General features: G+C 32.7%; 1 protein-coding gene across 5 annotated transcripts in view; it reads left to right on the top strand.

The window, feature by feature from the left end:
- Positions 1-16,868, top strand: part of Dh31-R (Diuretic hormone 31 Receptor) — a 666,929-nt gene that overhangs the window by 580,192 nt on the left and 69,869 nt on the right. For all 5 annotated transcript variants that reach the window (XM_072532514.1, XM_072532513.1, XM_072532511.1 and 2 more), the window contains one exon: positions 3,315-3,491. In XM_072532514.1, the coding sequence (XP_072388615.1) occupies positions 3,315-3,491 (177 nt within the window). The remainder of the gene's footprint in view (positions 1-3,314; positions 3,492-16,868) is intronic.

The following is a 16,868-nucleotide window of genomic DNA, read 5'->3' as shown; positions in this document are numbered from 1 at the left end:
GACAATCGAACACATTATTGTTAGTTGCCCACTTTATCACCTGGAACGACTTCAAAGTGATTTACCAAGTGATCTGAAAAGTGCTCTGTACTATACTAAATGTGATAAAGTGACTAAAGTTAAGTTTCTAAAACTAACTAAATTGTACAATCTCATATAAAAATAGACTTAAGTTCTTAATTGCAATTAGTTGTTATAAGCAAACATCTGATTTTATGTACAACTCTTCCTCGCCACTAACCTTTAATGGTTGACGCGGTTTACTTAATAAAAAAAATTAAAAAAAAAAACGGGTGTGGCAGTCCAGTGGGACTGCCGGTAGAAGTTACACTTCTATACACGCATTCGCCGTTACAAATTTATTTGGGAGTCAATCATTACATATGTAATGCTATAGGTAAGACATAGCAGAAAGAGAAACAGAATTAATAACAACTTACTAACAATTAATAAACAACATTTGACCTGTAATAGGAGTATAGTAAATGAAGGTTGAATCAATATTTTGATGGAAAGGTATATTTTTATTTTCATATATGTATGAAAGGAGTTGAATGCAAACATTTTTTTACACATACTCTGCAGTAAAATTCATTGTTTATTTTGTTATTAATATAAAAATACAATACAATACACTGCAACATAATTCAATATAATAATACAATACAAATTAAAATGCAATATTCCTAAGTATTTAAAAATGACAATAATATACATAAAAAAATACACTACAATACAGTGGAACATAATTCAATATAATACAATACAAATTAAAATGCAATATAATTTAATAAAAAAGTCCTCCCCGAGGACTACATATATATATATATATATATATATATATATATATATATATATATATATATATATATATATATATATATATAGAAAAGGAACAATATATCTTCTGTCTCTCTCTTACTCATTATCTTACATATGTAATGATTTCACAGATTCACTCCCATACAAATTTCCAACGTGGAGCGCGCGTATAGAAGTATAACTTCAAAAACACAATAGAAAGATCAATATCTTGTGTGTAATATAGCTTAAAAGATTATGTTAGAGATTGTAAAACATATTATGTATAAATGCAATAAATTTATGGAATATTTGAATTAAAAGTAGGCAATCATATATACATATATCTGATGAAGCTAGGATAACCTAAAATGAAAATAAGGCCCTATATGTTTTAGATCGACATTTGGTACCTGAAAATTAGGTAGCAGATTATATGATGGTGAATTACTTATTAATTATTAATGATTGAGAGGTAAAATTCATACATCGTCTACCTCGTTCCTCCAGGATCTTCGGGATCGCCCTCTTTTCCTTCTTCCTATGGGACTCCATTCGGTTATTCTCTTTATCCATCTGCTGTCGCTAGTTCTTCTTACATGTCCATACCACTTTAATCTTTTTTGTTCTATATATGTTAGAATGTCTGTTTTATTGATGTTCTTTGCTTTATTTTGTTATTACTTCTCCTATTCATTCTTGTTACTCTTCAATATCTTGGCACGCATTCCATCTCTGTTGCTACTATCTTACTGCTATTTTTTTTTGTTTATAATCCAATTTTCAGCGCCATATGTCAATATACTTCGCACTAATGCTTTATAGATCTGTATTTTTGTCTTCATATTTAAGTGTCTATCCCACCATACTGAGTTAAGTTATCGGATTGCTGTTCTTGTTTGTCCTAATCTTTGCTTAATTTCTTCCTCTGTTGTTGCCTTTTTCGTGATTATAAACCCCAGGTATTTGAATTTATCCTTTCCTTTGATTGTTACGTTGTCGTCAATCTGTAGATCTTCTATGTATTTTTCACTTGTAGAGAGGTACTCTGTTTTCGCGAGATTAGAATCTAGGCCAACCTTGGTATATTCTTTTTGTAGTTTCTTCATCATGTAACTGAGGTGTTCTTGGTCTTGTGCAATGACCACTTGATCGTCTGCAAAGCTTAACGTATATGGGTATTCGTTTCGTACCGGTACTCCTATGCCTTCGCATTTTCTTTTCCATGCAATCAAGGCTTTCTCTAAGTATATTTTGAATAGTTTTGGAAATGTGAAACAACCTTGCAGGAGCCCTTTTGTGATAGTGATAGTGTGGTGGTGGTTTCATTTTACTTTTTTTGCATACACTTAATTTATTTTCTTCTTCTGTTCCGTCTTTTCTGCGTCACTATTATCGTTCAATGCGATAATAAATTTATTTCCACCATCAATGTGGAAGTGTCCAATCTTCTTATAGTATTCTTCACTTTAAATTGATTTGAAGATTTTTTTCTGCTAGTATTCTTTAGTAGTATCAGATACTTTTTTTTTAATTACCTTGATTACCTTTTTATCAAATTTGGTAAATGTATTTGCACGCTTTATAGTTCATTCCTTTATTGTCCCCAAATTAACTCTATGGGATTGAAAATACAAAAATAAGTGGGAAGACTCAATATAATTTGTCCATGCTTTTCAGCAATACTCCCTAGGGCGAATAGTTTGTTCAATTTCTTCGTGTGTAGAACTTTAATAAATTGTTTTTTTTTATATATAAAAATCGTCGAAATACTAAATCATTTTCCATTAAAAATCTTTGCTGTTTAGCTTTCTTTGAAGCTGTATTTGGTATCTTAGTGAGCTGTCGAGAATGATAGGAAGCGTTGTCAAGCATTATTACGCTATTTGGTTCCAAGTTTGGCATTATTGAAATTTCAAAAAAAATATTTGGAGGTATCAGCTTCCAGACTGTTATAATAGTCACCGTTACAATCCTCTATTTTCTTCCCACATAATTTTAAAGCATTCTGTTAATTTCTGTTCAATCAAAAGTTGCTTGTACGAGCAGTTTTTCATCGAAGCTGAATTTCTTATGTAGATTTTTGTACATATTGAAACTTATACTTCTACGTTTCAGCATTTAAATGCATTCGAATCTTCTTCACGGGTATTTTTTTAGGAATTACATTCACACCTGCACTCACATTGGTACTTTCTACAAAATCAGTGTTGTTTTGAAATAATTAAATTTCAGCAAACAACACTCTTCGTTCTAGAGAAGGGATAAACGTCACCGCATTTAATGCTTTCTACAATATATATACCGCGACTATACAGGGTTCCATAATAATTCTGGAATGGTTATCGTGATTAATGAAACATGCATAACAAACCAATTGCTACAGTAGATCGGTTTAAAATGGACGTCACTAAAAAAAATTATTAATTAATTATTTGTAAAAGTTTTAAAGATTTTAAATAATTCCGATGCATTACATGATATTATTAAATAATACGCAAACTGTTTTTTAGGTGTTGGATTAAAGACTCCCGGTTCGAAATTATCAACCAAATACCAGTAGCTGCCACCATAATTCTCAATCTTTTCTTCCTGATAAATATCGTAAGGGTTGTGGTGATGAAACTTCGGAAAGGTCCCGCTGAAGGACAAGGATCTGGTGCTTCAAGATCGTCACTACAAGCTTTAAGGTAAGCAAATACCGAGCAATATAAATGTATTTCAAATGGCAGAGAACTTTAATAAAAATGGTTTATACCAGAGATATAATATATAGCTTTATGTAGTTTCAAACCATACTATAACAGTAGAATTTTACTGTCATGGCATGTAGTTGTCTTTTTAAAGACGAATCCCATGCTATGATTTTTTTTGTGACGAATATTCTCAAGTTAAAGTTGATTTCATGTAATCGAATGAACTATCTTACAATAAAGTCGTTCCAGGAACGCAACTCAGCAATATTGGCAATATCATTTTAAAGTCGTCTACTTAAAAATGCATAATATATATCTAAATTGTCAATATAAATAAGTCAGATAAAATTAAATTACTGGAAGAATTTTTCACTAAGTAACAAAAAACAAAATTGGTTAATTTACTAATATTTGTATTTTGAGAACGATTTCCGAATTGGAAATTGAAACGTCAATAAATTTATTTTAAACTTTAAATGTGGCCTATTATCATTAAAACAGTAATTACTATAAGATGCCACAATAAAATAGTTTCAGAATAATTTTGCAAAAATAAAAGATTAAAGATGCCATGAAAAAATCATCAAATGGAGACGTTAAAAATAAAAAGAATGACAGAGCGACAACGAAAATTGATGCCAAGCAGTCACAGCCAAAACTCAGCAGAGAAACGTAGAAAAAAAAAACAGCAAACAAGGTACAGGAACGAAAACAGTTAAGGGAGGCTTATGGTCAATTTTGGACGCTAAAATGTTAAATGAGGAGAAGAAAAAAAGACAAAATGCGTGGTTACAACAACAAATTTACTAGGATGTAAATTGGAGCTGGAAGGTCAGATAATAGAACAAGTGATAGAGTTTAAATATCTAGGCATCACATTATCTAGCTACGGAAAGCTCGAAACTGAAGTGGCAGATCAAGTGAATAGAGCAAACAGAGCCGCAGGCTGTTCAAATTAAACAATATGGAGAAATAAAAATATCGGGAAAGAAACGAAAGGTAGAATTTAAAAAACAGTCGTCAGACCAATAATGATATACGTGGCAGAAACAGGACCTGACACAGAAAGAACAAAAAGGATGTTAGAAACAGCAGAGATGGAAACACTTAAAAAAATTGATGGTAAGACACTATGAAACAGAGCTAGAAGTACAGATATAGGACGTAGATGCAAGATGGAAAACATCAAGAACTGGGTAAGAAATAGAAGAGTAGAATAGAACGATCATATTGTAGCATTTTTAAAATTCCTCGGTATGTATTGAATTCCCTTCGTATTTGCTAAAGCAACGAATAATAATTTTAGTGTATTTCATTTCGTATTCGTACGTAATAAAACACCGAATTCTTTCAAATCATCTTAGCGTCACCGAGGTCAAAAATAAAATATTTTAGAGTTTGTTTATTATTTCATAGATGATTATTTCCTCGGTATTCTTTAATCGTTTAACTGCTCGATACTGCGTTTTAAATAAATATTTCCATTCGGTGTTTTGTTTATACAAAGTTAAGCTAATGAATTTAAAAAATAATTGCTCACTCTTGCTGAGGCGTGGTCAAGAGCGGTAGGCTTCAGCTTTATGTCCAAATTTTTCGTCAAATTTGAAATGTTTTTCTGTTTTTCGTCTTATGTTATGGAAGATTAGTAGCTTTGAAGTTAATTGTGCAGTACGTGTTACGTTACGTGCAGTAGTTACAGTTTCAAGTTATAAGGTTTCGAAAGATAACCATATGTTGCCATTGTATCCAGTTGTACCTATTCCTGTACCTGTTTTGTAAAAAGACAAATCGTTTAGTGCCATTTCAACCTCACCTTTATTTGTCTCTGGTCGTCTTTCCAGACCGTTTGAAGCAGTCCTTTTTGTTCATGTGTAGCAGAAATTCCAGTATAATTCCAGTTTTAACCCCAGAAGCTTTAATGCATTGTTTTGTGAAACCAAGGTAACTTTTTTGTTTTAAACTTTCGAATGAAAAATAAACATTTTGATTAATAATTGCTTTCATCATTTAAAAAGATAATTTTTTATTTGTAATATTTTATTTGTGTTATAAATTATGGCCCAGTAACAATAGTACGTGTTTCTCTTTGTTATCTTTGTATTTACTTTTGTGACTATGAATGTAGTATTTTTGTATTGTCTATTTTTGCAACTGTTTGTGGTGATACAACAATAAATGTTTGATTTATTTCTCTAAACCATGATTTTTTTTTAAAGTTTATAAGTAACCCCTTTTTTGAGTTTCATTTAAAAAGATATATATTTCCTTTCTAATAATTATTTCAATAGTTACAACTAATTATTATAATCGTTAAAATTTGGCAACTTGAAGCGGCATCCATTTTAAATTGCTAGAGGTCCTTCCTGTTGTTTTGTCTGTCCATTTGTTCCAGGAGATTCACGTAAGTACCCCTTTGTTTCATTTTTGTAGTTGCCCCAATCCAACCCCCTTGCCATTCACTTATCGACGACTTAGCTCTCCAAATAAACCCTGAGTGCCGTTCGCAAAAGTTTCGTTTATTTTGCTTGCCCTATCTCCACCCCAATAGTTTCTGTCCCCAATTTTCAACCCCCCATAGTAATACCCTATGTGGTAGGCAAAATATTTTGTTACAATATAAACCGAATGACAACAAATAGATTAGTAAAGACGGAAAGAGACGGTTCCCCAATAGGAAGACGATCAGTAGGAGTCCACCACGAAATGATGGAACGACAACTTATTGGAGGCACATTGAAAAACAGACATGTTTTGACATTGAAAAACAGAGTCATGTCTATATAAAAAGAAATTTTGGTTGTTTGTCAGCTGTGAGACCGTACAGAATATTTTTTTATTATTTAAAAAACACCCAAGCGATGCCTTGGTTATTTACAACTAGTCACTAGTCACATATAGCAAATTATTATTATTAACTCAATTTCCTTGACTTCTCTTTTTCAGAGTTCTCTCCAATGGTATTTCCCAATTTTTTTAACCGGCTTAAAGATATCACTTAACACGCACAGAAATTTTAAACATTACTAGACATGTATTTGTACTAACTCAAAAGGTTTTACACTAGCTGGAAAGATTTAGTTCTTTTGAGTCTTCTTACTATTGCATGCTGATCCAGGAGTTGAATAGTCACTACGTTTGCATTAATTACTATTTAAAAGGGAATAAGCTACAATTAAAGGTTAAAATACGTTTATTGACGTTTCAATTTCCACTTCGGAAATCGTTCTCAAAATACAAACATTTTAAAATACGTTTGCATGGGTATGAAGTCTGTTTTCGTCCTGTTTTGCAAATATTTTAATCACATCTGTGACCATGGAATATTTCTTTCTGTAGTGACCCTGTATTGGTGATTAATGTTTCATAGTGTAAAGAATAATGTTAGTTTTAATGGGCCTAAAAGATATTTAATTTTTTAATAGAAAAAAATAGGTATTTATAAAGAATTTAAGGTATTTTAAAAATATAAAACAAAATTAAATTGGATATTAAGATAAATCAATTTTTATATTTCTTTCTAAAACTCAATTCGACAAGAACTCAAAACTTGGAAGGAACTTATTGGAAACCGAGCAAAATTGTATTGAAACAACAAAGCGGCTGTGAAATAATCCAAAACGAGAAATATTATCTCAGCCAAGTTTTATTTCTGTCTTTTGTTGGACATTTTCCGCTAGTGACATTCCATTAACTGGCTGCAATTTAAATTTCGCTCCTCTTGCTGTTACATCTGCTGATTGCGATTTTCTCTCAATGACAGGGGCGTGCTTGGGGTGTGATTAAGCACTTCCGAACTATTTGCAGAATGTTTTGATGGCAAATAGATTGGAGATTGTCTTGGATAATTAAAGTTTTCTTGGCGCAACTTACAAACAAATTTTTCTACTCCATTTCTTTATTCTACTTGCCGCAATGTTGAAATCCGTCCTTTGTACAATAACCTTTGTAATATCGTACTGACTGCTAATATAATAAATCAAATAAGCTTCTTTTTATTCTTCATTTTAAGCTTTAGGTGTTTGTTGCCTATTTTGTTATCAATTTTTTTCCACATCTTTTCAAGGTCCGTTCTACATTTCTTTTTTCAAGTTTATAATTTAGTATTTTAGTATTTAGTAATTTATTACTTAGTCATTTGATTCTTATCTATTCTATTTACATGCTGTTTCTATGTTGTTCTCTATTCTTCTATTTTTGAATGGATTAGGTCGATATGCAGTTCGTGTTTTATGTCTTAATTTCAAACTCTATCAAATTTTGTAATGCCTTTCATTCGTCTAAGGAAAATCATTGTCTTTAAATATGTACTGTTGTAATCTTTTGTATTTTTATAAAATGTGGGTCAATAGAAAAAAAAAATAAATAATTGATGGATTCGCCCGTTACTCGATGGAAATTCATTTTATGTAACAATAAAACACTGTGCCTTTCTCAAGTGATCTATTTTTGGCATGCGTTTACACTTTTTAATCTTTAATGAAATAGGTTGAGGTTGGTCATTCAGAATTATATCTGTGTTTTTGAATTGGTTAATTTCCATAGATTCTAACAAAGCAATCTTTGAGGCCTTTATTTTAAATGTGAAGAGTTTTAAATTCGTCATTAAAGGAATGATTATTATCTAGAAGTTGAAGTGCGTATGTAGAATCTCTTTCAATGGAATATATATATATATATATATATATATATATATATATATATATATATATATATATATATATATATATATATTATATATATATATATGTATATAATATGGAATACATTATATATAAATATTATATTCAGTTATTTTGCCTTCAATAGAACAAAATCGAGCATTCTTACTGAATGTAAAATATAGGAAATTAAATCATTTACTTTTAAGTAGTTGGAATGATTAAATTTTAAAGCCACTGTTTGAGGCCCACTGATCATCGCTTAATTACTTATCGGTCTTCACATATGGCTTTTATTTTACCTAAGGTCTTTATAGAGACGGCGTTTCAGGACCAGTAACCCCAGTTGGAAGTTTCACCTTGCCATGAATGAATCTGTTTCAAATTTCTTAACATTCCATAAAATTATCAGAAACAATGTAATACAAAACCAATTTAATAACATGTAAAGGGTTTTTACCCATATATTTAGTGGAGTTACATATGTATTCCTAGTAGCAGAACTGATAATGGAATAGTGTTTCCGAAAACATTTTGTGATGTTGATTGCAAGGGTTCTTTTATAAATATACTTTTTTACAAAGGATTTTTAATTACATTTTTTATTATTATTAATAATAATCGTTACGTTAGATAAATAATCTAACGCTGAAAGCCAAAATAATTAACCCTAATAAGAAATAAAAAAGACAAAACAGTCACTGAAAAGAAAAACCTACAGAAGGTACGTGATTTTCAACTCAAACGTAAATAAGAACCTTACGAAAGATAAAACAAAAATGTGGCACCTGTAAAGGAAACCTTGACAGTGATAATGAGAATTATACAGCCAAAAACGTTCATTGTGATATGTATACTATATGCATTTATTTAAATTCTACGAAATAAAAGGATATTAATTATTGTGATTTAAGAGGCAAATATGGCAGGTTTGATGGATGGCCTGCATTCAGACTTGAATAAAAATAGGCTTATAAACCTGAAAAAAGGTATACGTGAAATTTTATTGAGTAATGGTTATTCAACAAATTTTGCGGTTCGATAAGAGAGGGCGTTGCTACTAGCCTATTTTTTTTGCTGGTACACTTTGTATATGAACGATGGGTTGCTGAATTTAAACGTGGTCGTACAAACCTTGAAGAATATTGTATTGCAAAATCGTCGAATGACTAAAACAGATTTAGTAAAAGCCCTTGGCATCTTATTGGGTAATGTAAGCAATATTTTGATCAAAGTATTGGGTTTACAATAGGTGCCGTATTCGCTAACAAAGGAACAAAAAACACATTCAAATGCGACTTTTTTTTTATTTACAAATTCGCATCTACCCGAAGGTTATTAGCGAGAATCAGATTTACAATATTAAATATATTATATATTAACAAAATTAATAGCTTTTAAGTAGTTTAACATATTTGTGAATGAACAATTTGCACCAAGTGCTTTCTCTAAGTTTATTGAAATACCATAATTAATTCTTGCTGTGGAGAAAACTGGACAGTCTACAACAACATGTTTCACCGACAGTTTAACGTTACACTGCTCACATTTTGGTTCGGATTCTTTAGTAATTAAGAACTTGTGCGTGGCACTGGTATAACCTAATCTAAGACGAGTTATTGTCACTTGATCCCTTCTTTTAGTGGGGAAACATCTCCATGGTTTAATGTCCGGTTTAATATTCCGAAAATTGGACACTAAAAATTCCCACCGGTTTTGCCACTCACTTAGGATCCGCGATTTGATAACACTTGAAACATCACTAGCTATCACGTATTTCACAATAATAGAGTCAGCTGAATTGACTGCTTCACGCGCAAGTTACAGTACAATGACCGCTACCATCCAGTAAGTTCCACCACGTGGATTCCAACACGGGGCTACCGCTTGAACATTCTGGACTAAATTGCGACGTATTGAACAGCAAGATCAGCAATTAATAAATTATAAAAACACCATGTTAAAATCAATATTTTTCAGTCTGATTAATTAAAAGTCTGATTTAAAATTATAGTCTGATTTAAATTATTATTGTTGTTACTAAAATCTTTGTAAGTCGAAATAAAAGTTTTAATTGTGAAGTTCAGTTTTTAAAAAAGTGTTTTTCCCAAGAACATTCATAATTGGCGCAGAGTCAGTACGGAAGTGGAAGAGTCTTTATAGATCCTCGTCACTTTTAAGTGTTTGTCCACTGTTCCAAGAACCAGCCCCAGGGAAACCGTCTGCAGAGTTCACCCGAGGGAATTAGAGAATTAGAATTTAGAAGAAGCCTTCAGGAGCAAAGGAATGCACATCGGCATCGTCTTTATCCTGTAAGCGATTTTATTATTACTTAGAATTAAGAAGATTAGATTTTGAAAGAATTTTTAATAAATCAGACTCCTCTGAGTCCTTAGATTGAATCAGAGCTAAATTAGAAGATAAATAAAACAAAGATTTGAATAGATTAACAAAGATTAAAGTAATTTAAAAATATCTCCTCTAAGTCCTTAGATTGACTTTAGAGTCAGATTTAGACAAAATTGAATAGCTTAATAAATACTATATATTAATAAACATAGAGATTAATAGATAGAAAATAAGTAGATTAAGATTTATATATTAATATATTGATTATTGAAAATTACTATACCGATTTGACTATTGACTATATATTATATTGAAAATTTTTAAAATATGGCAGTTCCACAATTTGACGTTAAAAATTTATGCATTCTTCCAAATTTTGACGGAAATCCAAATGAATTACATGAATTTATTAAAGTTTCTACAATACTTCTAAACCATTATTATGACAGACTTAATGCAGCTAGTATACAAAACAAATTTTTGCTTCATGGTATTATCAGTAAATTAACAGGTAGAGCCAAAGAAGTTATATCTGTATATGGATGCGAAAGTTGGGACGAAATAAAAAACGCATTAATTCAAAATTTTGGAGACCAGAGAGACGAAAATTCGCTTACAAGGGATCTAGTAAATTTAAGACAAGGCTCGACAGAATCTATTATGCATTTTTACGAAAAAATCATGGGACTTTTAAGCTGTATTAATAACTACCTAGAATTACATACGATAAATGCCGATATTAAAAGGAGCAAACAAGAATTTTTCCGTCAACAAGCTCTTACAACATTCTTAGCAGGCCTACGAGAACCAATGGGCTCTGTTATCAGAGCAATGAGACCAGGAAGTTTAGCCACGGCAATACAATACGTACAGGAAGAAAATAATGTTCGATATCTTCAAAAAAATCAAATAAGTCAACCTTCAACATCAGGAAGAAGCGAAAATTATCAAGAACGCCGACCTCAGAGACAGCAGATGCCTGCACAAATCCAGAAACCATTGTACCAACAGACAAATTTTGTACCTCCACGATGGCAGCAACCAATGAGACAATTCTATCCGCAGAATCAGTTTCAGCAACCACATCGGCAACAAAACTTCGATCAATTTAGACAAAATTCAAACCCTCCAGCATTCAGTGCCCAGAACCAGTCAAATGTATGGGCACCCAAACCTGGACAGTCAAAGCAGTCTAGACCAATACCTATGAGTGGAATATCAGAAACCACAACCAGAGGCCGTCAAAATTTTACACCAAATTACCGGGCACAGCCAAAATTCACCGTAGAAGAACTTTACAATATACAATGCCACGGAGATGAGCAAGAAGAGAATGCCAACTACAATGATTACTACGAACCTGAATACGACAATTTTCTACAAGATACATACGAAAATCAACCAACCGAATACGAAGAAAACGTAAATTTTCGAGAGGACCCACCAGAAGCAATCGGAACGTAATTGAACTTCATTCATTTCCCGACAAGAAGGAGCTACCCTACATCGAAATTTCTAAGCCTTCTTTACGACTTTTAATCGATACAGGATCTACAAAGTCATTTCTTAACCCAGAAATAGCTTCTTCATATTTTCCAAGTTACATAAAACACGAACCCTTTGTCGTCACATCAATTTTTCAAAACTATTCCCAAAAATATTGTGCCGAAATTCCTTCATTTTCAGAATTTAATTCTGACAGCAAAATGAAATTCTACCTCTTTAAGTTTCACAAAACTTTCGATGGTCTTATTGGCCTCGACAATCTAAAACTCTTCGAAGCCCAATTAAACTTCCCTAAATCGCTCCTAGTTACAAAAGATTCTACAATCCCCATTAAATATTACGAAACAAATAAAACACAATTTTATTCCATTCATTTGGAAGCAAATTCTATTAGCCAAGTGAAAATTCCTGTCAAAGAAGAAAAAGGAACCATCATTATTCCTACCCAAAAAGTACAAGGCGTCGTAGTACGAGAAGCCCTTACTAACGCCGAGAACCACCTCGCCTGGACCGAAATTGCCAACTTCACGTCAGAACCCATTCATCTTTCTCTTATGGAACCACTCGAAAGCAATAAAATAGACATTCAAGATTTCCATATATATTCCATGGAAACAACCCCCGGACCAGACTACAGACAAGATATCGACGACTTAATTAAAACCGAACATCTTAACGAAGAAGAAGAGGAACAAGTTCGCCACCTATGCCGAAAATTCTCCGATATATTTCACCAACCAGACACTCCTCTCAGCTTTACTAACGAAGTTAAACACTACATCAGAACCAAGGATGAAGAGCCTGTATATACGAAATCATACCGGTATCCGTATGTGCACAAGGAAGAAGTAAAGAAACAAATCTCTACAATGTTAGAGCAAGGGATCATTCGACCAAGTCAATCGCCATGGTCCTCGCCTATTTGGGTCGTGGCAAAGAAACCAGATTCATCCGGTAAAATAAAGTGGAGAATAGTAGTAGATTATAGAAAGGTCAACGAGAAGACAATTGACGACCGATACAGAATTCCTCACATTAGCGATATTTTGGACAAATTGGGAAGATGTCAATATTTTACGACCCTCGACCTAGCAAGCGGATTTCACCAAATCGAGATGGCTGAAGAAGACATTCCCAAAACAGCATTTAATGTGGAAAATGGACACTATGAATATTTAAGAATGCCATTTGGACTTAAGAACGCTCCGTCCACGTTTCAACGTATGATGGACAACGTATTAAAGGGACTTCAAGGAGAAATATGCCTCGTCTATATGGACGACGTAATAGTATATTCAACATCACTACAGGAACACATAGTAAATCTCACAAAAGTATTTCAACGACTAAGAGAAGCCCGACTAAAAATCCAAGTCGACAAATGCGAATTCTTAAAAAAGCAAGTTAATTTTCTAGGACACGTAGTCACACAAGAAGGCATAAAACCGAATCCAGCGAAAATTGAAGCAATAGAAAAATATCCAATACCGAAAACAGCCAAAGAAATAAGAGGATTTCTTGGACTGCTGGGATATTACAGGAAGTTTATTCGAGACTTCGCAAAAATCACAAAACCACTAACAAGATGCTTGAAAAAAGATGCAAAGATCGAACATACACCCGAATTCGTAGAATGCTTTGAAAATTGCAGGAAATTATTAATGAATGAGCCATTATTGCAATATCCAGATTTTTCCAAACCGTTTAACCTCACAACAGATGCCAGTAACTTCGCTATCGGTGCAGTACTTTCCCAAGGACCAATTGGCAGTGATAAACCAATTGCCTTTGCTTCCAGGACACTAAATGAAACCGAAACCAAGTACTCTACAATAGAAAAGGAAATGTTAGCAATGGTGTGGGCAACTAAGTATTTTCGACCTTACCTATTTGGAAGAAAATTTAAAATACTTTCAGACCACCGTCCTTTGCAATATCTATTCTCCCTAAAGGAACCCAACTCCAAACTAGTACGTTGGAGATTAAAATTAGAAGAATTTGACTACGAAGTAATTTACAAAAAAGGCAAAGCTAATACAAATGCGGACGCACTGTCTCGAATCGAAATACACACAAAGGAAACTAAAGACATCGATTCACAAATTAAGGAAGTCTTTGATGATTTAGTAGACATGGAAGACGATGGATGGTCAACGACTAATAATCCAGATGCAGATCGAATAATCGACGAGATTGTAGAAGAAAAAGCAACAGAATTAATTCCAGAAAACATCCCAGAAGATACTGTTGAAAACGAAGATCAAAACATAGACGAAGACGGAAATGAAACCATACATACAGCAGTAGAAAACCCAATTCTTGGTATACCTATTTCGGAAAAACCACTTAACTTCTACAATAACCAAATTATAGTCAGAATCGTCAACTACAATCCACGACCTCCAGTAATTATACAAACCTTTCCGAATAAAAGACGTTATCATATCCAGCTGTCGAAAGATCAGTTAAAAGCTGATACCATAAAAATTTTTAAGGAACACCTCAACCCGAAAAAGAAGTATGCAATTTTATTTGAAGCAGAAGAAGAAATTTTTGCAGAAATTTGCGAAATTATCAGGAAAACTTTTAAACACAACGCATATGACTTAGTAAAGTGCAATCTTTTATTGGAAGATGTCAACCTAGAAGAACAACAAAAAGAGATTATAAAAAACTATCATGAAGGAAAAACGAACCATAGAGGAATAGCTGAAACAGAAAGTCAAATAAGGAAACGATACTACTGGCCTAATATGAAGAAGGACATAGAAGATATCATAAACTTTTGTGATATATGTCAAGAAAATAAATACGACAGACTTCCTCCCAAACCAAAATTTATGGTTACACCAACTCCCACTAAACCACTGCAAATAGTTCACATTGATTTATTCCAGGCTGATGGACAAAAGTTTCTAACCATAATAGACGCATTTTCGAAATATGGGCAAGCCTACCCAATAAATGGAGGAAACGCAATCAATGTACTCAACGCCCTATTGATTTTTATAACACATCATGGACTCCCAACAATGATAGTAGCCGATAATGGTACGGAATTTAAAAATGGAGTAATACAAGAATTTGTAGACTCTCATAAAATCTCAATCCACTATACAACACCAGAGAATCCGCAATCCAACGGGATGATTGAGAGATTTCATTCTACGTTAATCGAACATCTTCGAATCCTAAGGAACACCAAAGCAAAGCTCTCGATTAAAGAACAAATGCTATACGCTATAATTGGGTACAATAATTCCATACATTCAGCAACGAAGTTAAGACCCATCGACATATTAAACGGACATATCGACGCAAAAGATCCCTTTGACGTTGACATACAGAAAGTAATACTGAACAATTATATCCAAAATCATAGAGAGATAACAAAGGAATTATACAAGGAAGTAAACCAGCAAATACAAGAGAATAAAAATAAAGTCATTGAAAACAGAAATAAATCGAGACAAGACCCTATTACGTATAAACCAAGCACAAAAATCTATACACGAAAAACAGTTACCAGAAATAAATTACTTCCGCGATATTCCGCAAAACATATAAAAAGAAATAACGAAGTGACTGTAAAAACATCAAAAACTACAGTTCACAAGAAAAACATAAAACATCAACCTAAATCAAAAACTAATTCTAAACCGTCCGCACAGGATCACCCTGACAATGAGAGAAGAAGAGAAGATCAAGGACCTGAAAGACAACCCAGGATTAATTCCCCTCAACCTGGGACAAGCAAAGATTCGTACTAGTACACACGACTTCAAATACTTTTTCAAACTACTACCAATAAAAGAAGAATTGGACATAATTGAAACCAGTACGACGCAAAGACCACAGCAGTTCAAAATGGACTTAGCCATTACCTTTTTCGTGTATTATATTTATCCTTCATTTTCTTGTCCTACATCTTAATTCCTTTACTTATTATCATTTATTTCCTATACCTACCACAAATTCTACTACAATCATTCCTCCTCATAAAGTCTCCCCATAAACAAAAAAAAAAAAATCCTTTCAATATTTGGAAGAATCATGTCCCCGAATCAACCGAAATTACAACTCGATGTTCTACAACAAAAATTTCGGCCCTAAAAGAAACTTATCTCATCAATCTTCCGCCCAGATGCAAATTCAAAACCCCAATCCAGAGTTACATAAATTCAAGGACAACCATCCCAGAGCAACCGCTAATGCTTCCCAAAATAAGAACCATAGATATTCAAACAGCGATTAAATCCCCTGCATGAACTCTCTAAGGAAGATGAACATCTAGAGACAATTAATCCGAAATTATGGAACCATAGCCATAACCATTTTTGGATGACTCCTTTATATATCTTTATTACAATAATCTGCCTCTATATATGTTACAGGTATAAAACAAACAACAAAAAACCCAACAACTCAACAGTTCTGTTCGTCCCTCACAAAACTTCTTCAGGGGATGGAGTAGTTACAGTACAATGACCGCTACCATCCAGTAAGTTCCACCACGTGGATTCCAACACGGGGCTACCGCTTGAACATTCTGGACTAAATTGCGACGTATTGAACAGCAAGATCAGCAATTAATAAATTATAAAAACACCATGTTAAAATCAATATTTTTCAGTCTGATTAATTAAAAGTCTGATTTAAAATTATAGTCTGATTTAAATTATTATTGTTGTTACTAAAATCTTTGTAAGTCGAAATAAAAGTTTTAATTGTGAAGTTCAGTTTTTAAAAAAGTGTTTTTCCCAAGAACATTCATAATTCGCACACTTATCTGCTTTTTCATTACCTCTAATACCATTATGTGATGGGATCCAAATAAAGATTCCTTATTACAATTTTC

This window comes from Diabrotica undecimpunctata, chromosome 5, assembly GCF_040954645.1.
Source record: "Diabrotica undecimpunctata isolate CICGRU chromosome 5, icDiaUnde3, whole genome shotgun sequence".
Classification (NCBI taxonomy): domain Eukaryota; kingdom Metazoa; phylum Arthropoda; class Insecta; order Coleoptera; family Chrysomelidae; genus Diabrotica; species Diabrotica undecimpunctata.
This window is presented reverse-complemented; position numbering and strand designations above follow the sequence as displayed.